Source organism: Salvia splendens, chromosome 17, assembly GCF_004379255.2.
Source record: "Salvia splendens isolate huo1 chromosome 17, SspV2, whole genome shotgun sequence".
In the NCBI taxonomy this organism is placed as follows: Eukaryota; Viridiplantae; Streptophyta; class Magnoliopsida; order Lamiales; family Lamiaceae; genus Salvia; species Salvia splendens.
The window spans coordinates 11691213-11719143 of NC_056048.1; the positions used below are offsets into that span (position 1 = coordinate 11691213).

The 27931-nt window shown below is 39.6% G+C and overlaps 1 protein-coding gene and 2 long non-coding RNA genes across 8 annotated transcripts; 2 read left to right on the forward strand and 1 right to left on the reverse strand.

The window, feature by feature from the left end:
- Nucleotides 1-6977: 6977 nt before the first annotated feature.
- On the reverse strand, nt 6978-7998 carry LOC121775351. Its single transcript, XR_006045124.1, has 2 exons — nt 7683-7998; nt 6978-7193 (listed from the first exon to the last, which is right to left on the reverse strand). It is a non-coding gene; the product is annotated as an uncharacterized LOC121775351 (long non-coding RNA).
- A 426-nt stretch (nt 7999-8424) lies between these two features.
- On the forward strand, nt 8425-9499 carry LOC121775350. Of its 2 annotated transcripts, XR_006045123.1 has the most exons (4): nt 8425-8797; nt 8887-8949; nt 9017-9193; nt 9296-9499. It is a non-coding gene; the product is annotated as an uncharacterized LOC121775350 (long non-coding RNA). The 2 variants fall into 2 exon arrangements; XR_006045122.1 differs by lacking the exon at nt 8425-8797 and having other exon boundaries at nt 8824-8949.
- Nucleotides 9500-20375: 10876 nt separating this feature from the next.
- Nucleotides 20376-26585, forward strand: LOC121774165 (transcription factor GTE9-like). Of its 5 annotated transcripts, none has more exons than XM_042171079.1 (12): nt 20376-20794; nt 20919-20969; nt 21117-22392; nt 22507-22555; nt 22641-22766; nt 23598-23659; nt 23770-23839; nt 25372-25449; nt 25523-25638; nt 25712-25778; nt 25876-26006; nt 26086-26585. In XM_042171079.1, the coding sequence occupies exons 3-12, from the start codon at nt 21187-21189 to the stop codon at nt 26347-26349; spliced, it is 2169 nt and encodes a 722-aa protein (XP_042027013.1). In that variant the 5' UTR covers nt 20376-20794; nt 20919-20969; nt 21117-21186; the 3' UTR covers nt 26350-26585. The 5 variants fall into 5 exon arrangements, with proteins under 5 accessions (XP_042027013.1, XP_042027014.1, XP_042027015.1 ...); XM_042171080.1 differs by having other exon boundaries at nt 21129-22392; XM_042171081.1 differs by having other exon boundaries at nt 20376-21462; nt 21547-22392.
- Nucleotides 26586-27931: the final 1346 nt, after the last annotated feature.

Below are 27931 nucleotides of genomic sequence, written 5' to 3' on the forward strand. Positions count from 1 at the left end.
TGGGACATGCAGCACATCCTTGAGGGTAAGAACCTTTCCGGATCCTAATTTTAGGAACACATTACCCACACCAACCACCTCGGAAGAGGCTTGATTTCCCATACGTACTTTTCTACCTCCCACAGATTTGTAAGTAGAAAAAACGCTTCTCTCGGAGCACACATGACATGTGGCACCTGTATCAACAAACCATTCATTTGGATTATTACCATGGTCCATGTCGGAGACCACTGCGATCACCTCGTGATCTTTGTTGTTTATAACAATACGTTCAAATAATTTGTACAGTATTGTTTCCAACAATAAGTACACAATTATATTGAACCAAATGTGCATTGGTATATTCATAAACCCATGCATCCCAATTACTACTACCAAATCTAAATTGGTCTTGCTTGTCAAATGACAAACGATAAACATCATTCTCAAGAGAATAGATCTCAAGGAATTAACCACTCCATAGCGCATCGACATTGCGACCGTTCGTTGCTTTATTCCAGCTTTGAATTTCATGTTTCCTCCGGCATCGGTCGACATGAATTCAACAAGAGTACAATTTTTCGTCTTGCGATTGTTGGAAATATTGTAGCCTTTACACGGGAAAACTCTTGCTATTACAAAAGAACAAAACTGGAAGGTAAATATAATAATATAAATTACAACGAAAGTAAAGAGATGCAAACTATAGTATTCTTCAAGTCGAGTCGAGGTATCCCTCTCTCCGCAAGACGAAATACGCCTCGGCTAGTGCTCACGGATTGGCGTAATGTCCCCAAAGATGAAACGACTTTCCTCCTATCGAGTTGAAGCACCTCAAACTCGTAGGCTCCGGCGAACTTGAATTGGAGGCGAGAACCGAGCAATGCGATGCTCCTAAGATGCGAACTAGAGTGCTTGAGCTACGAGAGAAGAGAAAAGGATTGTAGGTTGTGTTGTGTGTCTTCCATCTCTCAAAACAAGCCTATTTATAGGCTAGGAGTGGTCACACGAGAGGTCTCGGGTTTAAGGCACCTCATAAACACTTGGAGGTTGAAAAGCCAAAAGACTTAGGAAAAGGAAAGGTTTTGAGTCCTTTCTAATTTCCCACATGTTTTTCCTACATGTAAGCCATGGCTCGGTCTGCTTGCTACTCCTAAGTTTAGCCTTGATGACTATTAAGGTATGCCTTGTTGATATTCTCCTTCTCGTCTTCTTCTACTGATTCTTCTTTTTTTCTCCACCCTCTTATCACTAATGACATCTCACTAATAACAGGCTCTGTGATTTCTATCCTATAACAAAAAATAACATGAGAAGCACACTTTCTTCTTGCGCGATATATTTCTTATTGCATTCTCGATTTTGAGCTTGAGATTTCATCGACATTCGATAGTTGTTTTATTGCAGCTATCTTTGCTGCCTAAGAAATCCAAAGTCCCTAATAACCCTACTCAGAGAAACTGGATCTGAAAATCATTCTACATCACTATAAATGTCAAATGTAACTCATGATGAATTCATGAGGTAGTTTGTCAATACATGATTGCATATTAATTATAAAAAATAAATTCTCATCACTATGAATGCACACAACTCTTACAAAAAAAATCGTCCAATATATAAAATGAGAGTTTATGGAAGTTGAAAAGTTTTTTTCTAAGCATATATAAAAGATAAATTTTTCCGTGGAGGGACAAGAGTTCATCTTTTACGGACAAGCATTCTTCACGGGTTGGCTGAGAATGATCCGGAAATGGACTCTTTTCGCCTCCCCTGCTACTGCTGCCGGTTGTTTTGGGTGATCGGCGGAGGATTGCTTTCTTTTACGCATAATGTCGAACAAAAAGTAGTTTACGTTTGTGTGAGAGAGTGAATGTTAGATTTACTATAATATACGGTTTATAATTTGAACAAAAAATTACTATGGTGCGAGCTTGATCAAAAGCGAACAATATCAAAAGTCGGGCCCAGGAACGACCCATGTTCGTATTGACTGCATTCCCGATGTAGTCTCGGTTTAAGGGGAGTTTTGTTGGGTACAAACTCATTCTACATCGGATGAGTGAGGGAAGTTGGAAGCAGTATAAGTGTTGTCCCACCCCAATTAGTTTGAGGTCTTTTGGGGGTGACCCATGAAAATAATCCATGCAGGCTTGGCTCCACCCAAAGTGAAAAATATCAACTAATGTGCAGTCGACGATTCTAACAAAGGTAGATGTGATGCCTTACATTTGGTATAATGTTCTTATTTTGCAATGTTTAAGTAATTGCATACTGAAACTAAACACTTGATACGATGCTACTCGTATCAGTTGATAGAGGCGAGGGATTCGCCAGGCTCGAGAGGGTCCGTTAACTTGCAGAAGAAGAAAATAACGCAGAAAAGATATATGAACGATAAAAGACAAAGAAACGATAAAGTCAAATACAAGGTTCTCCTACACATATATATAATATGTGGGGATATAATAATATTCTACCCAAATATAGTAAATCACATATAATACTCCCTTTGTCCACAAACAATAGTCACATTTGTGGACGGCACGAGTTTTAATGGGAAATTGGTAAAGTAAGAGAGGAGAAGAAAAAGTGGGTAAAGGGAGAAAGATATGGAGAAAAAGTAGGCAAAGCATGAGATAGTGGAGAAAAAGTGAGAAAAATATGAAAGTTTCCATTTTATGAAATGGGACTATTTTTTGTGGACATCCCAAAATGGCAAAATAAGACTATTTTTCGTGGACGGAGGGAGCAATATCCTAAGCAAAAGATATGGTAAATTAATAAACTATGGAAAATATATGATAATTCATACTAAATAATTATAGGATATTTGAGATATTCCCAAAGATGTGCTCGTACCAACTCCCCCACGGTTGAAATCCACCCTGCCCGCAAGGCGGAAACCAAGAAGCAACGATCGACGTTGATAAGAGAAGCTTTGATGAACAAAACAACTTTGCAAGGTACTTTGTTTTGTACTCCCTTGTCCATCATTAAATGTCCCATATCTGGCCGGCACGAGTTTTAAGAATTTGTTTGTCGTTTTAAATTAAAGTGTGTAGAAAAAGTTAGTGGAATGTGATACCTACTTTTATATATTGGTTTTATAATAAAATGTGAGTGGAATGAGTTAGTGGATTGTAGGTCCCACTAAACTCTTGGCATTCTACTTGGAAGGGCTTGCAAGGCGGAGCCATCATAACTATTAGTGCTGCCTCGTACAACCCGAGCAGAGCCAAGGTATCCAGTCATAGGATGCAAGCTATGAAATATGTTCCCTTCGATAACTGACGAGTAAGCCGCGGCACCAATAGGCAACGACGTTGTTGATAGGGTATTAATCTTATCGTAGCAACATAGTGGTTAGATCGCGGGTGGAGGCGATGGTTGAATCTCCCAAGACAACTGTACAAATCGAAGAATATGCTTCCATAATTTCTTTGTGCAACATATTTGAGGCCTCGTTTGCGTAACTCAAAATGAGAGTTCGAACACTGGAAATAGTAATAAAATTACAAATATATGAACCAACGAATTTTGAACCGTCAAATAATTCGACTTACAGTTTTGAATTGTATAGAAAATGAAAGTATACAAATCAAATGAGTTGATCAAATTTTCTCAATTGTAGCTCGTGATTCGTATTTCAAGCAAACCACCGACGTTGTTGGCCGGCAAAGTATATCAACTTTGCTGAAAGTATACTCTAATTAAAATTACAAACATCATGAATAGTCTTATCATCAAGTGTGTGATTTTCCTCTAAAGCTATTCTCTCACTACAAGAAGAACTATAGCAGTCGAAATTTTTGGCATCATCACATGAGTATTCAATCTGAGCATCTAAAATCGATGAATCAGACACTTCTCCTTCTCGCACCTTCATTCGAGGTCCATACACAAAATTAAAATTCCCTATCAAACCTCCCAACACAAAGTCAACCCCGAAAGAGAAGATTATGTCTTCCCCATTGAGATCGCGACAGCTGCAGCGGGTAGCGGTGCTGCTGAACGGACGTGACTCGGCAGACACCAGCAAGACTGAGAGTGGTGGGGGGTGGCGATAGCCAGCCGGATGGGGGCTTCCCAGTGTAGGGCTGCTATCCATCGGGCTGGTAGTTTTGGTGGGGAAGGCTTGCAGCGGCGGCTGCTGGTAGGATTGGGGACGTTGCGGGAAGTAGGATAGCCAGTTGTAGTTTGACGCGGTGGGACGTAGGCAGCGACGGTTGGTGGCTGTATGGAGGCGGCGACTGGTGGCTGTTTGGAGGCAGCGGCTGGTGGTTTTGGTGGAGTAGGTTGGACTATTAAGAGCATTCACTATGGGGGACGATCAATTGAGCCTATGATCAGCTCCCCCATCGGCCCCTCATTGTGGAAGAGGGGCCGATCATCAGCCTTTCCACCGTCACCCCAAAGAGCCGTTGTATCGGCTTTGGCCGATCCCATAGGGCCTTTGATCGGCCCTCCATTTTGATAGGACTAACATTGATTTATTTTTAACCCTCTATACATACCTCCATACTCTATTATGTTTATCTATGTTTTTTTGTTGGTTATTTTCTGAATTTTTTTTAATGTAGGGTTTTTTTTAATTAAGTATGTTTCCTATAATTTATTTGTCTTGAATTTATTCTTATTCACCATTTTATCACATTTTAGTTGGGTGAAACAATTAAAATTGAAATATACAAATATTGATGACGTGGAAATGAAATGGAAAGTGAGATATGTCCTTCTATTATAGAGAAATAAACCCTTAAGAATAAGTTAGATAAAATGCTGACGTGAAAGTAATAAAAAAAGATAGTGAATACTCTGAGTACTCCAACAAAATCATTGTCACGACCTCACTTTCTAAGGATAGAAAGCTCGGTTTACCGCGACCAAGGGAGGGTGAAAGAAGCGGGAAAGAAAGGGGAAAGAACTTCGTGAAATCTCCAAGGTCAGCCGCTGCGCCTACGCCGTCAGCCTCGGTTCTATTCGCCGGCTAGCAGCTCTCTCTCCGGCTCGTCGGCGCTGCTGCAGTAGCGCTACTATCGCCCTCCGTCGACATCTAACTCCCTATTTCTCTCTCTCAGCTGCATTCGCCGATTGTTACTCCGGTTAGCTCCGAGCTCACTCTCTCCGTCGGGCTCTCTCTCCCTAGCGGATCTAGTCAGCGCACCAAGTCGCTGTTCAACCACGGCAGCGTCTCCTCTTCCTCTTCGACGACCAGCGCCGTCGCTGTCCAAAGCTCAGGGAGCGACTGTCGTTGCCCCGCGGTGATCTTCGGGGCTCCGTCGCTGCCGGACAGCCCTTCTAAGCTAAGTTTTCCTCCTATTACTTAGCTCACTTTGTGGTTTTCAAAATGGTGTTTGAATTCTAATGTGGGTTATTTCTTTTTTTTTCGTAAGCTACCATTAACATTCTTCAAGTGTACTGGAGTTTTTTTTATTCCGGCTTTAGGAGAGAGACGCATGAGGATCATGTTTCTCTTGTTAATGAAACGCATTACAGTCAGTCATGCGTCTTTGTATAAGACGCATGTGCGAACATGCGTCGTTGGAACAAATGGATACTCTCAAAAGAGTAAGCTGACTTCTACTTATACTAAGTCTCCACCGCCCCAATTTGATCGTACCAATTCCAAAGCACTAACCCACTCGGATTAATTCAAACTCTTAAACAGCTGCCAACCAATTTAATTACTCTTCCAATTTTCTAGGATGCCACCGCCAAGATTAAATGGCTTAACAAATTCCTAGGAGGTCAGTCGCCCTGCTTGATTGTTCCTCGTAAATCAACCGCCCAATTAATTCTCCTCCAAAGCAACAAATTCCCAATAAACTTTAGAGTGATGCTAAATGGCCATAATATAGCCAGCCATAAACTTAAAATATTAATAAAAATTTGTGTGATTAATGCTAATTCAACAAAATCGATGCACCTCAAAAAGAGTAAACATGTTGAGACTATTGTGCCCTTTACTTGAAATATACAACTCCTAATATCTTTTATGCAAATATAAGTATAACACATGTAGTTGAATAATTTTTTTATATTTTTAATTTATTATACTCCGTAGTTCGTAAATGCATTGGTTTCATTTTCTTTTTTTGTTAATTTTAATTATTAACCATATTATAGCTGGATTCCATATAAAAATATTATTTTTTTATTATTGCATCATAGTAATTTAATTTCAATTAATCATAGTTCAGTTTCAATTTTGATCACTAATTTAATTACTATTTCAATGATTATAATTTATAAGTTATTTAATAATTGATTAATTCAAATTTTAGTTGATCTTATATTTTATGAAGAATTTTAATTAATCACAGATTTATTAAAATAATAGAGAGTTTAAACATTTCACAAAATATTATATAGTACTAATATATGCGTATGCAATGCTAGTAATTAATTAGTATATACGTATCACTAGTATACAAATAAATATATTGACTATGAAGCTATAATACTATATATTTCAATGAAGAAATATAAATAATGGATTGTGGAATTGAAATTTACTACCGCAATTAAGTAAAAGGGTAATAGTGTAAACATTGTTTAAGCATTAAATAAGGTAATTAAATGATTTCTATTCATAGTATTTATATTTACTAAAATGCCATTTTATGGCCAGCCACATTATGGCCGCATAGCATTTCCCTAAACTTTAACTACTTCAGTAAATAGGGATTTAGCCGTTGCAGTTTAGTTCTCCGCCGCCCAGCCTTTATCACTTCAAACGATTTCCAAAGTATTTTACCAGCCAGATTAAATGACTTAATTAGGGGTGAGCATTCGGGTTTCGGTTCGATTTTTTTGCCCAAACCAAACCTAAACTGAAAAACCGAATTTACTTGAAAATCAAAACCGAATCGAAACCGAAAAACCGATATCCGAACTAATAAAACCGAACCAAACCGAAAAAACCGAAATTGTATAACATTTCAAAAAACTGAAAAACCGAAAAAAAACCAACAAAAAAGCATAAAAGCATAACATAATTAACATACATCAACTAACAAATACAAATATTTAGGCAAAAACAAAAAAAGATAGAGTTTGATGATATCTAATAACTAATAAATATACAACGAATTATAATCTAGTCCAAGCCTTCGTGACTTCTTCTTGCAATCTTGCTCAAAATTCCAAATATTAAGGGATGAACTTGGTCATATTTTCTGCCCATGGTTTTCCTCACAAGTTTGAATGAACTTTGTAAAATTTGAAATACAAAATAATCTCATAAGTTATTAAGAATGAAACAGAAAATGCTAATGAACATTTGAGAAAATTGGAATAACAAAATTTTTTAAATTTAGGGGCATGGAGCTATGGAGGACGGCAGATCTGGAATGATTAGTGCATTCCAATATTTAAATATCATAACACTTAATTTGACCATATGAATTCAGCTCCAATACTTGCTTATTTAATTAATACTTACAATATTCATGTTTTAATTTTTAAATATCAAAGTTGAGCTGAGCAAACTAAATAATTTAATCAGTTTGAAAGTCAGAAACTGTTTGTGGATTTTTCAATTATTTCAGGTTCCTAAAGAGAACATATTCATAAACTCATTATCTCAAAAATTGTACTAACCTGCACACTAATGCCTAAACACACAAACTTCAGAAATACTATAAATTTGAATACTAAATTGAGAGTTGTGATGAAAATATATGAGTTTGAGTTATTACCTTCTTCTGGAGGCGTGGATGGTTGGAGCACGGCTGAAGGCGACATGCTACACTGCTGGAGGGTGGAGGGCAGAGGCGGTGTGGATGTCTGGAGCACGGCTGGAGGCGACGGGTTGGAGGCTTAGATTTTGGGAGATTTAGGGTTAGATTGAGAATGGAGGCGGAGAGGGTGGAGAATGAAGGAGGAGAGCGTCAGATAGAGAATGGAGGCGGAATTCATTATGGTTAGAGATTTTATTACTATTAAATAGTATATATATAATATTTTAATATATTTATTAAATATAATTCGGTTTTTCAGATTTTCGGTTTTTTTTCCGGTCCGAACCGAAAAACTGAAATTTTTGTATTTTCAAAACCGAATCAAATTGAAAAAACTGAACCGAATTTCAATTTTTCGGTTTGGTTCTGTTCGGATATTCGGTTTTCGGTTTTTTTGCTCACCCCTAGACTTAATCAGTTCCAATGACTCAGCCGCCAAGTAAAACGGCTTTTACAAACTCCTAAGCTTCTCACCGCCCAAAGTAATGGCTAAGACAAATCCCAAGGAGTCCACCGCCCTGATTAAATCCTTAATCAATTGCTTAATACTCCAATTTCTAAGCACCTGTCATCCAGTTTAGTTATTCTTCCAATTCCTAGGAGTCCAATTTCCAAAAATTAAAAAACCAACGACGCATGTTCCTCATGCGTTTCATTAACAAGAGACGCATGATCCTCATGCGTCTCTCCCAAAGCCGGAATAAAAAAAATCCAGTACACTTGAGGAATGTTAACTATAGTCTAGAATAAAAAAAGAATTATCCCTCCTTGTTGTTCAAGTTCCTTTTGTTCTCGGTTCAGGCAGCCTTGATTTCTATGTGAAACTTGATTGTTGAACAATTTTTTTGTTGTTCTAAGTTCTTGATCCTAAGTTTCACTCCTTGATCTATTATGATGTGGGGTTTTAAAGCATGCTCCTATGTTCTTGAGCTATACATGTGATGCAAAAGGGAGTTGCTGGGATTACCTTAGCTTGGGTGTATCCTCTTGGTTCCTTGACTGCCACTCCTTGCTCCTCTCCCTTCCCCTTGCTGCACTCTTTGTTGTTGTATGCAACTTATGGTGCTGAAGTGGTGAGAAGGATTTGTGTAACCATAGAAACAAATTGGAGCTGTGCACCTATATATATACTGAATTTTGAAGTTTGTTGGGATTTTGGCAGAGATTTTGATCAAGGACAGACAGCTCTTCCTTGGCTCTTTGTTAACTACTTTTGACATTTTGTGTAGGTGTACTCATCTTCAATAACTCCTCACTTGCTTTCCTTAACTGAATTTGGATTTATCTTGCAGGCATAGAAGTGTTGTTAGCTAAAGAAGTGACAATCGGTTGGAGTCTTTGGGGATGTGGCATGGCTGGTAGTCCTTTAGGGAGTCAAACAAGCTGTCCCCTAACAGCTGATCCATTTTGGCAGGGAAGTTGGAGGATGCATGTGCTGAAAAGAGAGGTGGCAGACTTGTCTTGTTTTGGTAAGGTCTTAGCTTATTTTTTTTAAAGGCATGGTCGTCTCATTACTGTTAATGGAATGGCTGCAGGTCTTGGTATTAAATGACTTTGTATTCTCATTGCAGGTGCTTTAGGGAAAGAGTCGAGCTAGCTGGATTCAACATGGGCTGAAAATAAAAAATTTTAGCTTGCTAAGAAGAGGCCCAAAATCTATGTACACTCTTTTTTTCATGATAGTTCTATGTTCTTGATCCAAAGATGGATCATATAGAGTTGGTAACTTGTAAAAACTAGTATGGGTTTTTTTATTCCCTCTTGATTCATTTATACATATATAAAAGTTGAGTTTTGGGACCTTTTGAATAAAAATTTTGTGGAATGGAGGTAAATGCAATTAAGAAAAACTATTAAATCTTTCACTTGAACTCATTAAATTTCGGTAAGCCCAATTTTAAATTCATCCGGTAGTTTCTATCTTCAAATATAAATTATGAATTAATTGTCATAATTATCCACTCTCTTGGGTTGTAATGATAGTTCATCTCCTATTAGGGCTCAGGGCCTCTATTATGTAATTAATTCACAACATGAATTTACTATAGTGAAAATTTTGGGTGAGATTTTAAACATTTAGTGTTTAGTGGACGTTTCTTATCAATTTGAGCACCTAAATTAAGCATTGTCTTAAATAACTTTGGAACTAATTTTTAAATTCGTAGCGGTTACATTATAATTTCATCCATTTATTACTATATAATTTCAAATTATTTGAATGAATGGTGGAACCAATGATATGCGTCTCATAATAAGCACGTTACATTTTCTTTAATGATAGGAAGAGTTTCATTCCCAATAATCGAATTTCTTCCAAATACATGAGTTACAAACCTAATTAATAGATATAACAATTAACAACGGTTACATTATACTCCCTCCGTTCCACAGTAATAGAGACATTTCATTTTGAGCACTCGTTTTGGAAAAATGATAATAAATGGTTAAAGTAGAGAAATAGTAAAGTAAGATAGAGAATAGGGTAGATAATACTATTCTCTACACTATTCTCTATCTTACTTTACTCTTTCTCTACTTTAACCATTTATTATCATTTTTTCAAAAAGAGTGTTCAAAATGAAATGCCTATATTACTGTGGAACGGAGGGAGTATAATTAAATCCATTTATATGTTGGATGGTTACACCCAATTTTGTCTATAAATAGTAATAATTCGAACACATTAGCTCAGTCAAAAACAATGTACAAATTCCATTAGTAAAAAATAGTGAACAAATTCAGGCTTAACTTATGTGCATCGACGTACACAATGATGGAGAATGCTAGCGTGTTGCTCCATCAGTCTCTTATCCATCCTCCTTTCTTTATTGATGTTGTTTCTTACGTAGTTTTCGTGCAAAGAAAACACCAAAAGTCAATGAAATGGCAAAAGGAAGCAAAGAAGAAGAAGAGCATAAAAGACGACAAAGTACATGAAGTATCACATTTTTTTAGCCCACATGTATAAATCATCAATTTAGGTGTTAAAAGAGGAAACTGTTAAAGTTGTTTACAAATAAGTTTTTTCATAATTTTTGAATTATTGTTTCGTTGTTCTAATGTTAAGTTTTACTATTAATATTTATATATTTGTGTTGTTTATATGCTTTGTGATCCATCATTTTGTCTTTTATCACAATATTATTGTCCTTATAATATTTTAAGTTGTATATTAAATATTTATATTGATTTCATATTAAATAGTGTTTTAGTATTGAAGTGTGTATGTTGTTAAGGGTGATATTTTTCTTTGTTGTAGAGATCTATGTAAATGTTCTAATTAACAAATGTTCCATGTTGATTTAGTTTTAAAATTATTTAACATGTTGTGTATAGTACATTTTATTTTATTTTTTAAATCTTATGTAACGATGTTGTTTCTTATTTTATTTAGTTTATTCACAATGTATTAATAAAATAAAAATATTTTAAGTCGCGCAAAGGGTTGTAAATGCAATTTTATGCTAGGGATGTAATGCAATTTTAAAAAATTATATCTTCCACTTTGAACTCATTAAATTTTGGAAGCACAATTTGAAATTCACCCGGTAGTTTCTATCTTCAAATATAAAAATTGATTATGAATTAATTGACATAATTATCCACTATCTACGGCTGTAATGATCATTCATCTCCTATTAGGATTCAGAGCCTCCATTGTAAGCATTTTTTGACATAAATTATGTGATATAATTAGATGATGATTTCCATCGTGATTAAATATGAGTTAAATCAACATCAATGTTATACCACTTCTAATATTTAACGTTTGATATTTCAATTGCCATTTATGTTATTTGATTTAAAAACCTTTTCATTTTAATCCTTGGATGAATGCAAGCAAGATTTTTTTTGTTTACCGTTCACATAGGCCTATTGTAAAGCACTTTCTTGATATGATCATATAAACAGATTTACAGACAAGATTCAGATAAAAAACCTCCACTATAGTAAGAATTATCAAGTAGGCCAACCCAGTGTAAGATATCGAACACATATCTAAAACCCTCAAAATATAATAAGTGATCAACAAATTAAAATTGAACTGTGACGGAGGGAAAATTTTATTGATATTTGGCTCATTGTTGGTCATGATGAGTATATTTTAAAGTTAAAGGTTTAGGATTTAGGTTTCGAGGTTTGGGGTTTTAGTGTATAGGATCACAATATTGCAATGAAATGAAGCTCGATAATTTATAATTTCTACTAAAGTTAAGGGTTTAGGATTTAGGTTTCGAGGTTTGGGTTTTTAGTGTATAAGATCACTATATTGCAATGAAATGAAACTCAATAATTTATAATTTCTATCTCTATTATGGATTAATTATGATAAATTATTTTTCATTTAATATTTATGCCACATAATTATTTGGTATTATATATATTCTGGAAAAAAATATAATGGGTCGTGCATAGCACGGGAGAGATACTAGTTTATATAAAACGCAAGATCGTCTAGTTCTATCGAAGCTTTCACTTTGGTCGCGAAATCGAAAAATAAAACATGAAAAGACTTGGGCTCTTGATTCATATATAGCAAAATAGTACTTAGGTTCTTGGTTAGCAACAATTCCATAAATTCTCGAAATATAATAAGGACGGCATTCGACTTAAAGTTTGACGCTCTATCGAGAATAATTAAAAGAATAAAGGATACGAAAAGTCGGGCAGTTACAATCATGCATGTGAGTCTTAGAGCATCCACAACCGTGCTCTTGCCAGCGGCACGGTTGTGGGCCCGGGCGGTACTATTCATGCCTGCTCTCTGGCAAGAGCACAACACCCACAACTGTGCTCTTCCGCAAGGACGAGCACAATTAATATAAAATTCAATTACACAAAAACATTTTCATAATACTAAAATTCATTAAAAAAACCACAATAAAAATAACAAATTACAAATAAAATAAAAAGACATAATTAAAATCCTAAAAATTAAAAATTACATAATTAAAATACTAAAAATTAAAAATTACATAATTAAACTCCTAAAAATTAAAAATTACATAATTATTGGCTAATATAACCCGAGGAAGACTACGCATCCGGCGGCACCAACCCCAATTGTTTTTGGAGACCCAATATCATGGACTCGTGCGTTTGAAGTTGCGTGGGGGTCATAGTTGACCTATCGGCCATATTGAGTTGGGCCAAAAGGGCCCACAACGAGTTGTTCGGGGGTGGAGGTGGAACATAGGGTGCGGGTTCGGGAGCAGGGGCAGATGGAGTCGCGGCGCGACGTCGTTCGGCCGCCGCCTTCTTCCTACCTTGCGGTCGGCGTCGGGAACCGCTTGGTTGGGCATCGGGGCTACCCAAGTTAGCTTCGGCGAGTTGGCTAGCCACTTCTTCGCCGGCGTCGGATAGGGATGCCGACCGTGAGCGTTTGGAGGAGCCGCTAGAGGAGGATGTTATGCCTCCCTTATACTTCGGGTGCGTCCGCGTCTCCTGCCAAACGTTAAGATATTTGAACGACTTACCGTTCATGGATTGGTAGGTGCTCAGCGAGGCGGTGATGATGTCAACCTCGCTTCGGCCGCTCCCGGCATTCCGGGACTCCTGGATGAAATAGCCGTTGAACTTGCCAATTTCTTCGTTGGCTCGGCCGATGCAGTTGCGCACCATACTCTCGTTGCGCTCGATCGTTCCCGGCGGCCGGTGTGCATTGTACCGGCTAGAGACGCGCCACCAAAAGTGATCGCCGGATTGGTTCGTTCCAACCACCGCATCTTCGGAGATTTCCAAGTACGCCTTGAACAATCTTTCCATCTCCGCCGGTGAGTACGGTGTGCGGACACCGGCGCGAGATGGAGGATTCGGCATTTGGGAAGGGGCGCGAGGCCTAGGCTCCGGTGTCCACCCGTAGCGCCCATCGGAGGCACCTTGATCGTCGATTGGGTATGGCTGGTAGCCACTCGGAACGCCCGAATCTTGGGTGAGAGGAGGGGCCGAATATTCCGTTTCCGGACTATGAAACGGTTGCGAACCGAACCATTCGGGGTTCCAACCGTGAGAGCCGCTTGGGTTGTCGTCGTTACCGGACATAGTGGTGTTGTAGGGTGTGAGAGGAAGATGAAAATGGATATGAGAGATTGATGATGAGAATTGTGTAGTGAAAGTGTGAATTTTTTGGAGTGAAATTGGGGGTATTTATAGATGAAAGTGTGTATTTTTGGGGTAAAAAAAATAAAAAAAAAATTAAAAAGTGGGGAAAAACGGTTATAAACGGATATAATTTTTTGGGGAAGTGAATTTTTTTTTTTTTTTTATTTTTTATCGATTTTTTTAATAAAAATCCGATTTTTTTAAAAAAAAAATAAAAAAATGTTTGAAACCAACGGCTATGCCGTTGGCGAATGGGAGACCGCCACGTGTGCGTCCGCTGGCACGGACGTGCTCGATACATCGAGCAGCGCCGTGCCAGCGGCGCGGTTGCAGCGGTGGCGGTCCTTCGCCTTGCCGCTGGCACGGACGGCGGTGGCGCCAACCGCCACCGCTGCGGATGCTCTTATACTCAATCGAATTAACTTGAGGAAGGGTTGACTAATTTTTTTAAAGGGTCTCTAGAGTCTAGAGAGATAAAATTAACCTTTACCTTCCCGTACAATTAATTGTCACTTAGATAATATTGCACATTTGCACTCGTCTGTACCCATATGTCTCTTCCTCTCATGGAACTTCAATATTTCATTGACCTATTACAAATAAAATAAATTTTTTTGGATTGTATTATCAAAAAGGAAATGTTTCATAAAATGGAATTAACATCAAATCTCTATTTTTTCTTCTTTCTTATTTTACCCTTTTCTTCATTAACTCACAAAACAACACTACATAAAATTTTTTGCTCGAAACCAAATGTTTCATATATATTGAAACCTAAGGTCGATTCTCGCTTTGTAAAATCTATCAATGCTTCATCAGTTCTTCCAAGAAAGCCCCCTAAAATGAGAGGAACGTTTCTATCTTCCTCCATGTCCAACATAATAAAATCTTAAGAAAACATATACAAGCTCACTGACATAACACATAAACAACATTGCAAAATATCTCTTGTCCAAGAAATGACTCTTCCTTTGGAGAAATGTAAAAGTTAATATAAATTATTTAGTAATTTTTTCACTTACTAAGTAATTAAATATTAGTACAATACATTTTTTTATAATCAGTTAATCTCATCTAATCAATGTCTTAAAATGAAAGTAAAATATAACTTTTTAGGGGTGTGATCAATTGCTAACTCCCCCTTAATTGCTAACTACAACTAATTTAACACCATATGATTTTAAAGATCTAATGGTCTATAAATTGCCATATGTAAATTCGTTTTTTATTTTTTAATACTAAACACTCTAAAAATTTAGGGTTTTAGATCAAAATATCAACATAGTGAATTAAACATATCAAACCAATGCTTTGAATATGTCAACACAGTTTCATATTGACATTTTACATGTATTAAGTTGACATATTTTGTTAGTTATATTGACATAAAACTGTTGACGAAATATATGGAAATTTACAAAAATATTATCAAATTTTGACATCGGATCATATGCAAGTGAGATCACGTTAGAATCCTTATAAAATTATCTTTAATTCGATATCTTTTGTGTAAAAAAAATATAAATTGAGATAGTTATACTCATTTAAAGTTTTGAGATATTTTTTAGAAGTTAGTTATGACTAATTTTTTGCTAATTGACATTAATACTCCTAATTGACATTTTCTGTGCATCATATTGATATTCGTGGAGGAATGATCTTGTACCTTGATTTAATGATCCAATATCTATGATATAGTTGTAGTTAGCAATTTAAGAGAGAGTTAGCAATATAACACACCCCTCTGTACTCCCTCTGTCCCATCTTAAGAGATTGACTGCTTTTCGGCATGTGTTTGAGGAAAATGATACTCCCTCCGTCCCGGACTACTTGCACTTATTTCCTTTATGGGCGTCCCAAGTTATTTGCACTCTTTCCATTTTTAGTAAAAATTATCACCTACAGCTGCAATTGTTGACTTTGCTATACAATCATTCCTTAATCTCCGTGCCGAAAAGGAAATGTGCGAGTAGTCCGGGACGGAGGGAGTAATATATTGTTAAAATGGAAAGAAAGTAAAATAATTAATATAATAATGCATATACGACTCTCTTCTATATTATTTTATCAATTACTTTACTTTCTCTCCACTTTAACTATTTATTATCATCTTCGCAAAATAACTGCCAAAAAGAAATCAATCACTTGAGTTGGGACGAATTGAGTATTAATTTTTTATTTTTGAGATAGCATGAATAATTAGGGCATCTACAATGGGACGCCCGATGGCTCGCCCGATGCGTGCCATCGTCCGCGGCTCCATCGTCAGCCCCATTGTGGGTGCCCGCCACCGTCCGCGCCTTACGCCCACGCCCGATGCATCGTCCCGGTTGAAGCGCAGACGATGGCCTATCGTCCGCGCCATTGTGGGCTCGGCAAACGATGGGCGCGGACGATAGGCCATCGTCCGCGCCATTGTTGGCTCGGCGGACGATGGGCGCGGACGATAGGCCATCGGGCGCCCCATTGCGGGATCAGGGGACGATGGTCGCGGACGATGCCACGCGTTTTTTTTTTTTTAGGGGAGTTGTGGAGGCCAACGGCGACACATATTTGCGCAAGCCGACTGCCGCTGATTGCCAGGGCCTGATGAAGATGCACGAGACGGCGCACGGCTTTCCTGGGATGCTAGGGAGCATCGACTGTATGCACTGGGAGTGGAAGAATTGTCCGACAGCGTGGAGAGGCCAATTCACTAGTGGATACAAGGGCATCCACCCGACTTTGATCCCCGAAGCCGTCGCTGACCATCGGCTCTGGATCTGGCATGCGTACTTCGGCGTAGCCGGGTCGAACAACGACATCAACATCCTCAACTCCTCCACCCTCTTCGCCGAGCAATGCAACGGCAACAGCCCGACCATCGAGTTCACTGCCAACATGCGCCGATACCACATGGGGTACTACTTGGCCGATGGCATATACCCACGGTGGCCTGTTTTTCTAAAGACGATCAGCTGCCCAATGGGTGAGAAGATGGTTTTATTTGTGCAAAAGCAGGAGTCGGCGCGGAAGGATGTCGAGCGGGCATTTGGTGTGCTCCGATCACGGTGGGCCGTTGTGAGAGGGCCGACTCGTCTTTGGTTCAAGGAAATCATCGCCGACGCCATGTATGCGTGCATTATCATGCACAACATGATAGTCGAGCATGAAGGTGGGAACATCGCCGAGTGGAACGATGATGACAGTGCATCTAGCTCGTCCAGCACGGCGACCGAGCCCCCTAATAGAGGATTGCCGTCGGGCTTCGACGAGGTTCTAGCTAGACAGGCTTCAATGCGCAACCAACAAGACCATGCACAACTCATGAACGACATGATTGAAGAAGTGTGGGACCGTAACCGCCGTCGTTGAGTTTGCGTATTTTTTTTAATTCGTATTATAATGTATTAATTTTTATATATGAAAAGAAGTTTTTTTCCAATTTTTTGTTATTTAAATATTCAAATAAAATAAAATAAAATGCATAGGGCGCGCCTTAGGCGCCCCTTTGTGGATTCCCTTAGAGTGTCCACAATGGTTATGCGTGGCTATAGCCGTGCCTCGGGGCTATCTCGGGGCTATCCATAGTGGGAGAGTTGTCCGCCCTCGGGGCGGACGAGGAGATGGGGGCGGTAGGCAGCGGACGAGCGATCGCCGACTCCGAGGCGAGGAGGCGGCGAGTCGGGGGCGGACGCGGCGGATAACGCGGGCGCCTATAGTGGATGGATGCCCAGCGCGGCTATAGGAGGCGTTTTTTTTAATTCAATTTAATTCACCTATAAATACACCCCATTCCATTCATTATTTTCACATCATTCCAACTCTTCATCACACAAAATTTCTCTCACTAGAATTTGTGGTAAAAAATGGACAATTTGTGGAGAGACAGTTGGAATGATCTGATTCAACAGGTGCAACACCAGGCCGCCCAAGAAGATGCGGCGCGCTTGGCGGAGGAGGCGGAGGCTGATTTGTTTGAAGAAGTGTGGGCACGTAGGGGAGGTGGCAACGCCGTGTGAATTTTTAGATGTTTTTTTTTTTAATTTTCGTTGTATAATTTTACCCTTTTGCAATACAACGAATATTCATCCCCAATTACATCGTTTTCCAATTATTTACATTGCGATAATTTTAATTATACCTAATTGAAACTAAAAACATTTTAAAATGAAAAATTGATTATAAAATTTGGGGGCTATTGAAAGTGTTCACCATAGTGGGCGGAAACAAAATTTTAGGGCTATGGACAAAAAAACTGGGGCTATGGACAAAAATTGGGACGGGGCTATTGGGGTGTCCGCGTTATCGTGGACACCCTTAGCGGACGAATATTAGGCCATCCACAACGTTGTTCCTATACCGTTCCTTAAACCACTATTTGAGGGCCCCACTGTACTTTTTTACTCCATTCCTTAACTAAGGAACGGAACCTGCAACCCTCGTTCCTTAACCGTTCCTTAACCGTTCCTTAAATTACTATTCATTCAATTTCATTTTTTTTTTATTTCAACTCAATTCAATTAAAAAAACAAACACATTTTATTAAAAAACACACAACATTAAAACAAAGTTACAACTTAAACTTAAAAAAATAAAAAGCACACAATTAAAATCATAAAAAAATAAAGTACACAATTTTAATAATTTCATCCGCCAAAGTTTGCCCAAATGTGCTCAATTAGATCATGTTGGAGTTGGGTGTGGGCGCTAGAGTCGCGTGTCCTTGCCCAAATAGCCAACCGTTCTTGTATAGACGGATGCGCTCCACTTCGAGGCGGACTACTTGCGGTTGAGCTTCCGGGGGATTCGGGGTCGAACCAATTTCCCGCCTCGGGTCCTTCGTCTTGGACAATCATATTGTGCAAGATTATGCACGTATACATGATGTCGACCATGTTCTCCATGAACCACGTACGAGCCGGGGCTTTGATGATGTTGAAGCGCGCTTGGAGAACCCCGAACGCCCTCTCCACATCCTTGCGAGCAGCCTCCTGCTTCTGCGCAAAAAGAGCCTGCTTTGGGTTCGCAGACCCACTGCACGTCTTCACGAAGGTAGGCCACTTCGGGTAGATGCCATCGGCGAGATAGTACCCCATTTTATAAAGCCGATTGTTGGCGACGAAGTTGATGGCCGGCGCTTTACCATCCAAAACTTCGGTCAAGAGGTCGGACTGGTTGAGCACGTTTACGTCGTTGTTCGACCCGGGGACCCCGAAGTACGCGTGCCAGATCCAAAGGCGGTAGTCGGCAACAGCCTCGAGTATAACGGTTGGGTGGGTACCTTTGTGGCCGCTCGTGTAGGACCCCTTCCACGCCACCGGGCAATTCTTCCATTGCCAGTGCATGCAATCGACGCTGCCGAGCATCCCTGGGAATCCGTGCACTGTTTCGTGAAGGTCGAGAAGGAACTGACAATCGGCCGTGCTTGGCCTCCGGAGAAATTCGTCGGTGAAGGCTGCCCGGACGCCTTTGCAGAATTTGAGCAAGCACATTCGCCCAGTGCTATCTCCGATGTGGAGGTATTCGTCGAACATGTCGGCCGTTTGTCCAGTCGCAAGCTGGCGGATTGCTGCAGTACATTTCTGCAGCGTCGTGTGGCTGGGACGTCCGACCGCGTCGAACCCTTCCTGGAAGAACTCTTCCCGGGCTGCCAAAGTATTCGCGATGTGGAGAAATAACGGTTTCCCCATGCGGAAACGGCGACGGAAGTACGTATCTCCCCAAACCGGGTTATCGCAGAAGTAGTCGCGTACTAACCTTGCGGCGGCTTCCTCCCGGTTACGATGGATGTACGTACGGGAGCGACGTTGGGGCGGAGCGGCTTCTTCCGCCTCCCGTCGTCGATCTTCTTCAAGTGATTGTTCCAATATTTGACGCATTTGTTCATAAGGATCCATTAGTTTGATTAAATTTGGGAGAAGGAAAATAGAGTTGATTTGAGATGAAAATTGGGGTGGAAATAGAGAGAAATAGATGTGTGTTTGTGATTGAAATGAGTATGAAATAGGAGTATTTATAGAGTAAATAAATAAATAATAAAAAAAAAAACAAACGGCTATAAAATTAACGGTCTCATTACCGTTAATAAAAAAAATTTTAATTTTTTTTTTATTAAATTCGATTTTTTTTTAAAAAAAATGAATTATTGCGTCATCGGGACGAAGCCCACTCGCGGGGCAGCGAGTGGGCTTCACGCGTCGAATGGGAGTCCGCCACGTCGCCTCGGCGCGTGGCGGAACGTTTCGTTCCTCGTTCCGGAACGCGGCACGGCATGGGAACGGTGGCGGCACGGAATGGCGACGGAACGCACGCTGCAACGCGTTCCGCGGCGAAACCGTTCCGGCGGAACAGCACGCGGAACGCCGGTGGCACGCGTTGCGGGTGCTCTTATAACGTTGCTAAATTAGTTTTCATTAAATTCGCTGCTTTTAAATTGGACTTACTTAAATCTAACTGAGGCTGCCTGCCATATTACTTAGATCCAGATCTAGCGGATAGGATCATCCGAGCAGACAATCAACGGTCAGATTTCCTCAGTGGCGCCGCCCACTCCCACTGATACACACTCTCTCTCTAGAAAAAAATTAACAGAGTGATTGTTCACACTTTCTCTCTCCATCTACTACACTAGATCATATAGACATACACACTCCTTTCGGAGATCAGATGCTTCGGGTAGCTTTCCCGAATCGACTGGCGCTCTTGATTCGGGGCTCCCTTATTAATCCAGTTCAACCTTTTGTTTTCTTCTAGGGTTACGAAATTACTGAGTGTTTATGTTTTTACGAGTATTCATTTTCTCAGCTGAGCTCCGAATTTTCAATTCTCGATCTAGGGTTTTCGGTTCCTAGGTTTATTGAGTTATTCAATTCTTCAATTTAAGTTAGTGAATTTTGCTCTATACAAAAAATTTTCCGTCCCTTCCCGGGCATTGGCTGCTGGATTGGTGCTCGTGCTCAAGATTGAGGACTGGAATATATTTCAAGGTAATTGTATTTCAGCTCGAGCATGAATTGGTAATGGATTATGTTAGGTGTTATTGAAGTTAGGTATTTCGGCTCAGTCCAATTTGTATATATGAGTGGAATGTAAAATGTTGGTTTATTTCAGAGGAATTGGGCTGAAACGGGTAGTTGGAGTGTTGCTGATTTGTGGAATCAGGTTTAGTAATTGTTTGCAAGCTGAGTTTGTTTAGGTTATTTCTTGAATTTCTTCTGCAAAAAATCTGTAAATTTAAGCAAAGTTGAAAAGTTAACCAATAGTGAATTTTTAATATAGATGTTCGAATGAATGCAATTTTCCCTCCAGTGCTTTCTGCAGATTATTTTGGTTGCTATAGTTGGTAACAGAACTCTGTATAAGTGCGTGGAGCGGTATAATGATGGCCAAGAAAGATAGATTCCCCCCTGGTTATTCTGCTAGTGTTGCTCCACATTATGAATCTGAAGGATCTGGCAGCTCGGGACGCATTGACTCTGTTGATGGCTCTTCTGTGGCTAAGAGAAAATGGGTTGATTTGAATTCAGCCTCCAGGGATGGTTTTACTGTACCAGTACAAATTATTCCCATGTCCAAATTGTCTTCCTTGGAGAGGAAGAGTTTGGCGCGTCGCTTGACATCAGAGCTTGAGAAGATTCGAATTCTCCAAAATAAGGTTGAGTTGCCAACGAAAAAAATTGTAAATAAGTTTACAAAGTCAAATTCTATTGATGCTCTTACTTGCGCTAATGGACAACAGAAAGGGCTGCAAGTGGGTAGCTTGAAGAAATCGGCGTTGTTGAATTCTGCATCTGGGAAGAAAGCTCGTGGTTGGAATCGAGCTATAACGGGAAGGTTTCAATCAGCAAGCAACAACTCTCATGTGAATGCTAACAACGCAACACTTAAGCAGTGTGAGGGTCTCTTGAAGAAGCTGATGTCACAAGAATTTGCTTGGGTATTCAATACTCCTGTCGATGTGGTGAAACTGAACATTCCGGATTATTTTAATATAATCAAAACCCCCATGGATTTGGGAACAGTTAAGAGAAAACTCAATTCAGGGAAGTACTCAGATCCTATAGAATTCGTAGATGATGTCCGACTTACTTTAACGAATGCAAAGACATATAATCCACCTGGGAGTGACGTCCACGTTCTGGCTGAGTCATTTAGTCAGTTCTTTGAAACAAGGTGGACAGCTATTGAGAATAAATTTTTGGTGATTGCTTCCCATTCGGCACCTAAAAAGTCAAGGGGCATTGAAGAAACTGGAATAACCAAGACATTGGCTCCGTCGAAAAAGAGGAAACCGAGTCCAAGACAACATGAAGTAGTACAAGAACCTACAAAGCGGAAGCTGACTTCTGAAGACAAGCATAAATTGAGCATGGAATTAGAGGGTTTTGATGGGGACCTACCTGATACCGTCATTGATTTGCTCAGAGCACACACTTCAAATAGAGGTGATGGTGGAGAGGATGAGATTGAAATAGACATTGACGATCTTAGCGATGACACCCTATTTACCTTGAGGAAGCTTTTAGAAGAACATTTACCTGATAACCAGAAGAACCTTGCCAGATCTGAGGCCTGTGAGATTGAGGTTTTTTTTTTGTCCTTTTAGCTCATTTCTTGTCCCTCATTGTGGAGACCCTGCTGAAGTATGCATGTGTTGTTTTAGCATTACCACCAATTGATTGTTTCTCTTCTTTTTCAGCTCCCAAATGTATCTGGGTTTAGCAATTCATCACTTCAAGTTGATAAAGGTTCTAATTTTTGTAAATTAACTCTATGATTAAGTGTCACTTCTCTGAAGTTATTTTTTGATTATGTGATGTTCACTATCTTAAGGCAACGATAGCGATCCCATTGACGAGGATGTTGATATTGGGGGAAATGAAGCTCCTGTCACTAGCTATCCTCCAGTTTTGATTGAAAAAGATGTTGGGGGAAGAGCTGCAGAATATAATGAAGCAGGTTGATTTGGATTCTGAATAAACAAACAGTAAATATTATCTGATTATAATCCTGTATCAGGACTTCATGCTAGCAAACGTTTACATTTTTTGAACTCTTAAATTGATCCCATGTGCTAGTTTAATTCACTGTGATATTAATGTCTGTTTCCTTGCATGAGACGTTTTTGTGCTGCAAAGTTTTTGTTTATAATCTGTGTGGTTACTAATTGTGAATACGTCCTTGTAGAAGTCTTAAATGTGCATTCATTTGCACAGCTGGTTTTCAAGAGTTTGGATTCGCCATTTGAGTGCTTTTCATTCCTCACCTCGTTCTGGTGTTTGGGTTTCCCCGTTTCCCTCCGCATTATCCATCCTCCACCACTATAGCTCCATCCTCTGCCAGCCCCAGCAACACCTCCGACTGCTACCACTCCGTCGCCCATCCCCACCACACCACTGTTGCAATTCCCTGCCACCACAACCATGCCACCCATCTCCTCGATTGAACTATTTTGGTTCTGGAAGTGTTAGATATTGTTCGCCTTGCAGTTATAGTCAGGGTTCATGATTGACAAGATAAAGTATTGGGTATTTTTAGTCCTTATCATTATGATTTCTCCATCCTAGCTAATGGTAAAAAAATCTCAATGGCTTTGGGATATTCTAAAGTTCCATTCCATATAAGTAAACAATCGATTAACTTATCATAGTATGTTTTATCTATCTAGAGCTACATGTTTAATTGTTTGTTAAATGTTTATAGTCCTTTGAGACATGGCATGGTTTCTGTACCTTCTATGATTTGTGTTCGGTGAACCCTAAAATATTTCTTATATTTTTAATCTTGCAGGTCCAGACTCTCATAGAGGGTCTGAATGCTCCAAGGGTTCTTCAGCTGTAAAACAAGAGCAGGTCCCCTCTTATTTCTTTCTTGCACGGTTGCACCATTGTTCTCCTTTGGTCATAGAGTCAGTAATTGCTGCTTGTTGGTATTTATATAGTATTATTAATAAATGTTTCAGGATGAAACCTGTCACACAGCAGATTCAGCTGATAAAAAGGTTGACACTGGCGAGTTGGTTAGCAAAGATAGTAAGTGTTTTGGATTTGTCTTATCCTTCTGTTTTATCGGATTGGGAGGAAGGGGAGAGGCTTTGTTCTTTTTGGGATTTTAGGATTCGTTTCTATTTTAATTCCAGAAAGTCAGCATTTTGAAGATATCAACTTGCTTTATATAATTACAAATGAAATGTACAATTAGATTTTGGGATTTTGTGGAAATAGCTGCTTGGACTTTAGATCTTTTGGCTTCTGAAGTCATTCCTTTAGTGTAGGAGTTATGGTCCCATTACACATTGTGGCCCATCCCATATTGTTGGAGATGAGCGGTGTAATTAAAAGGCAGCCATGCATGGCTTGGCATTTTTCGGTGGCGGCGATGGCTGCCACCATGCCTCTTGTAGCGCCATGGCACTTCCATAGTTGTCATTTTCTCCCACCCATTTACCAGTTAACCAGAAACCCAATCCATTCTCCTATTGAAAGTAGGGTTTTTGGAATTTTTAGCCTCCACACCTCGGACCCTACATCTATCTCTCTTTTAAACACTACCTCTGCCAGCTCTATCGCTGCCTAAGTTTGCACCGTTTCAAGCGATGCACCTCCCCGCTGCCTCCTGTTCAGCCTCTAGCACCGTTTTCTCAATTTCTGTATTACTGTATGCCTTATGTATTAGTGGAATTCAGATACACATACTCCCTTTGTCCCATTCAAGATGACCATATTCTTAAATGACATGAGATTTTAGGTGGAGTTGTTGAATGTATTAAAGTAGCAAGAAAAATATAGTTGAATATTTTATCGAGGAGAGAAAAGACATGTTTTATTCCCAAAAGAAAAGAGGATATCTTAGTTGATACAAACTTAAAAGGAAAAGTGGACATCTTGAATGAGATGTACGTAGTATTATCGTATATTAGATCTAATTTACTTTATCAAGAAAATTGTAGAAGTACTTTCTATAAATAAATAAATATATTATTAATGTACATAAAATATACAGCTTATATAAAATCCAAATTTTTAGAAAATGATAAAAAAAAATCCCAAAATATAATAAATTTTATTTGAAGAAAGTACTGTTTACTAGCAACTAAATATGATGTACGGAACTTTCTTCAAATAAAATTATATTTTGAGATATTTTTTTATCGTTTTCTAAAAATTTGCATTTTATATATACTGCATTTTTATGTACATTTATAATTATAATATATATTTAATTATTTATCGATCGTCATATTCTGCCATGCCGACCGCCATAACCTTGTGGAGGTTTTTTTGTCGACCGCCATGCGCCACTGATAACATTTTCATGAGCCTGATGAAGTCTTTCTCTCAGCTATAAGTACACAACATTCTTCAGCTCTGTGTTGAGAAGTAGTATTTTCAGGCATGACGTCACAAGTTTAGTTGAAATATTATTTTTAGCTCTCAGCTCTGTGTTGAGAAGTAGTATTTTCAGGCACGAATATGATGCATGTTAAGTCAGCTTTCTATTATCTGTTAACTTCTCAGTCAATTACACGATTTGCTGGTTAAACTAGGTGCCTGATTCCTTGCAGCATCTGCTAGTGAACTGGACCACCTTGAAGATGGTTTAGTGAAGCCTTCCTCGAGTGATTCAGATGGACAAGTTGATGGTAAGAGCTCGATGTGATGGATTGGCTATGTAAATATTTGCTGTTTCTTATCTGTCATTGTTGAACGTGTCAGTGGAGGGTGCACAAGATGACAGGCAGGTCTCCCCAGACAAGCTGTACAGGGCCGCTATCTTGAAGAATCGGTTTTTGGACACAATCTTAAAAGCTCGAGAGAAAACTCTAACTCAGGTTAGTGATTTCTCAAATTTTCATCACAAGTTACCCTATTAGTTTTAGCAGCATGATCCTGATCTTCTGACAGGATGAGAAGATGGACCCTGAGAAACTCCGACGTGAAAGAGAGGAACTTGAGATGCACAAAAAAAGAGGTACTATAATTCATGTAATTACTTGGTGATGGTTTATGGATGAACACTTCTGCTCTCCAACAAAGGATTTTTAACATCTTTGCTTTCATTTAAACAGAGAAAGCTAGGCTGCAAGCAGAAGCCAAAGCTGCAGAAGATGCTCGTAAGCGGGCTGAAGCTGAAGCTGCAGCTGAAGAAAAAAGGAGAAGGGAACTGGAGAGAGAAGCAGCGAGAGAAGCGCTGCTCAAGGTTCGATTACCAAAAACTAACTCGAATCTTATCCCTTATTCTCTTCCATTTAAGCCTATATTACCGTGTAACGCTGCAGATGGAGAAGACAGTTGAAATCAACGAGAATTCTCGTTTTCTTAAGGACTTGGAAATGTTGAGGACAGCCCCTACCGAGCAACTAGCACTAGCTAGCATTGTCGATGAAACAACTCCAGAGGACTCCCAGGATGGGTTTGGGAGCTTCAAGTTCGGAAGTCATAATCCATTAGAGCAGCTTGGATTGTACATGAAGATGGACGACGACGATGAGGAACCCGAACCCCCAACAACCGATCCCAATGCTACTACATGCTCAATGTAGATGAAGGTGAGATCGGTTCGCCTGCTCATTGGACTCTCGATATTATTGGTCTTCAACTTCGAAAATCACAAAAAAAAGTCCTGAAAATGAGAATGATTCCAACCTTATTTGCGTGGGAAATACGTATAGCTGATATCATGTTGTATGAATATATGATGGTGTGGACGTGTGGTCTATATTGGCTCCTAATTTTGCTCTCTTCTCTCTTAATACAAGATCTAAGTATTGAATTTGCATTTTTTTTCTGTTGCAAATCGTAAGTTTCTCTTGTTTGATGTATGTATACGTACGATTGCACACAAAAAACAGAAAAAATGATTAAATGAAAACTTCAGTACTACTTTCTTTTCGGAATTGCTTCAACAAAGATAAATACTACTCTCTTTGTCCCAATCATTTGTTCCCAATTATTTGTTTGGGTATAACGATTAAGAAATTGTATGAAATGAGTTAGATGGAAATAAAATAAAATAGAAGAAATTGTATGAAATGAGTTAGATGGAAATAAAATAAAATAGAAGAAATTGTATGAAATGAGTTGGATGGAAATAAAATAAAATAAAATAAATAGAAAAATAATAAAGTATAGTAGTAGGATATATAAAAGAGAATAAAGTAAGAGTAATTAAATATTTTATTTTTGTCAAAATAAAGAATTATGAACTAACTTAGAGCATCCACAATGGCGCCTAGCGCACCGCCTAACCGAGCGCCGGCGCTAGGCGGTCGCTAGGCGAACCATTGGAGGAGCCGAAAACCGCCGAGCGGTTTTCCGGAAATCAATTTCGCCTAGCGCTAGGCGGTCAAAATCCGCTGGGCGATCCGCTCGGCTCCATTGCAGCGCCCGGATCGCCCAGCGCATAGCCCAGCGGATTTTTTATTTTTTATTTTTTAATTTTCGAAACACTATATATACGCGATTTGCACTTCATTTTCATTCACACCACTTGTATTAATGAGTACTCTCTCTATCTTAATTTCTGTACAAGATCACCACCGAGAAATGGATATGAACAAAGAGCCTAGTTCAGGGACGAGCGGTTCTCAAACTCCCCCAATCCCCGTTGGAGGCGGATGGAATCAGATGCCCTGGTACTACAACATGTACTCGTGGCAGCAGATGCTACCCGGGATGCCGACCGGAGGGAGTCCGCCGGGGGGGTTCCCGGCGATGCAGGGTTGGGCACCCAATATGCAGATGATGCCGGGGTGGGCACCCAATATGCAGATGATACCCGGGGGAGGTTCGGCGACGCAGGGGACGCCGGGGGGCGTACCGGGGACGCAGGTGACACGGGGGGACGTCTATTGCCCCAGTTTTGATTTTTTGACTGCTTCGTCGCACACATCGACCCCAACGGATGCCCAGTTCACGCCGAGCGGTTTTGATGATTTTGCGTTGTCGGATTTTGGGTTTGATAGTCTCGGAGTTCCGGAAACTCCCGTTCAAACGGGGGGAGCAGTGCAGGGTAGTGGCGCCTCAAAGAAGAAGGGCAAGGGAAAGAAGGTCGGGGAGTCGTCGCAGCCGGGTGGGGATGACCCCACGGTACGGAGAAGGTGGACGGACGAGGAGAACGTTGCG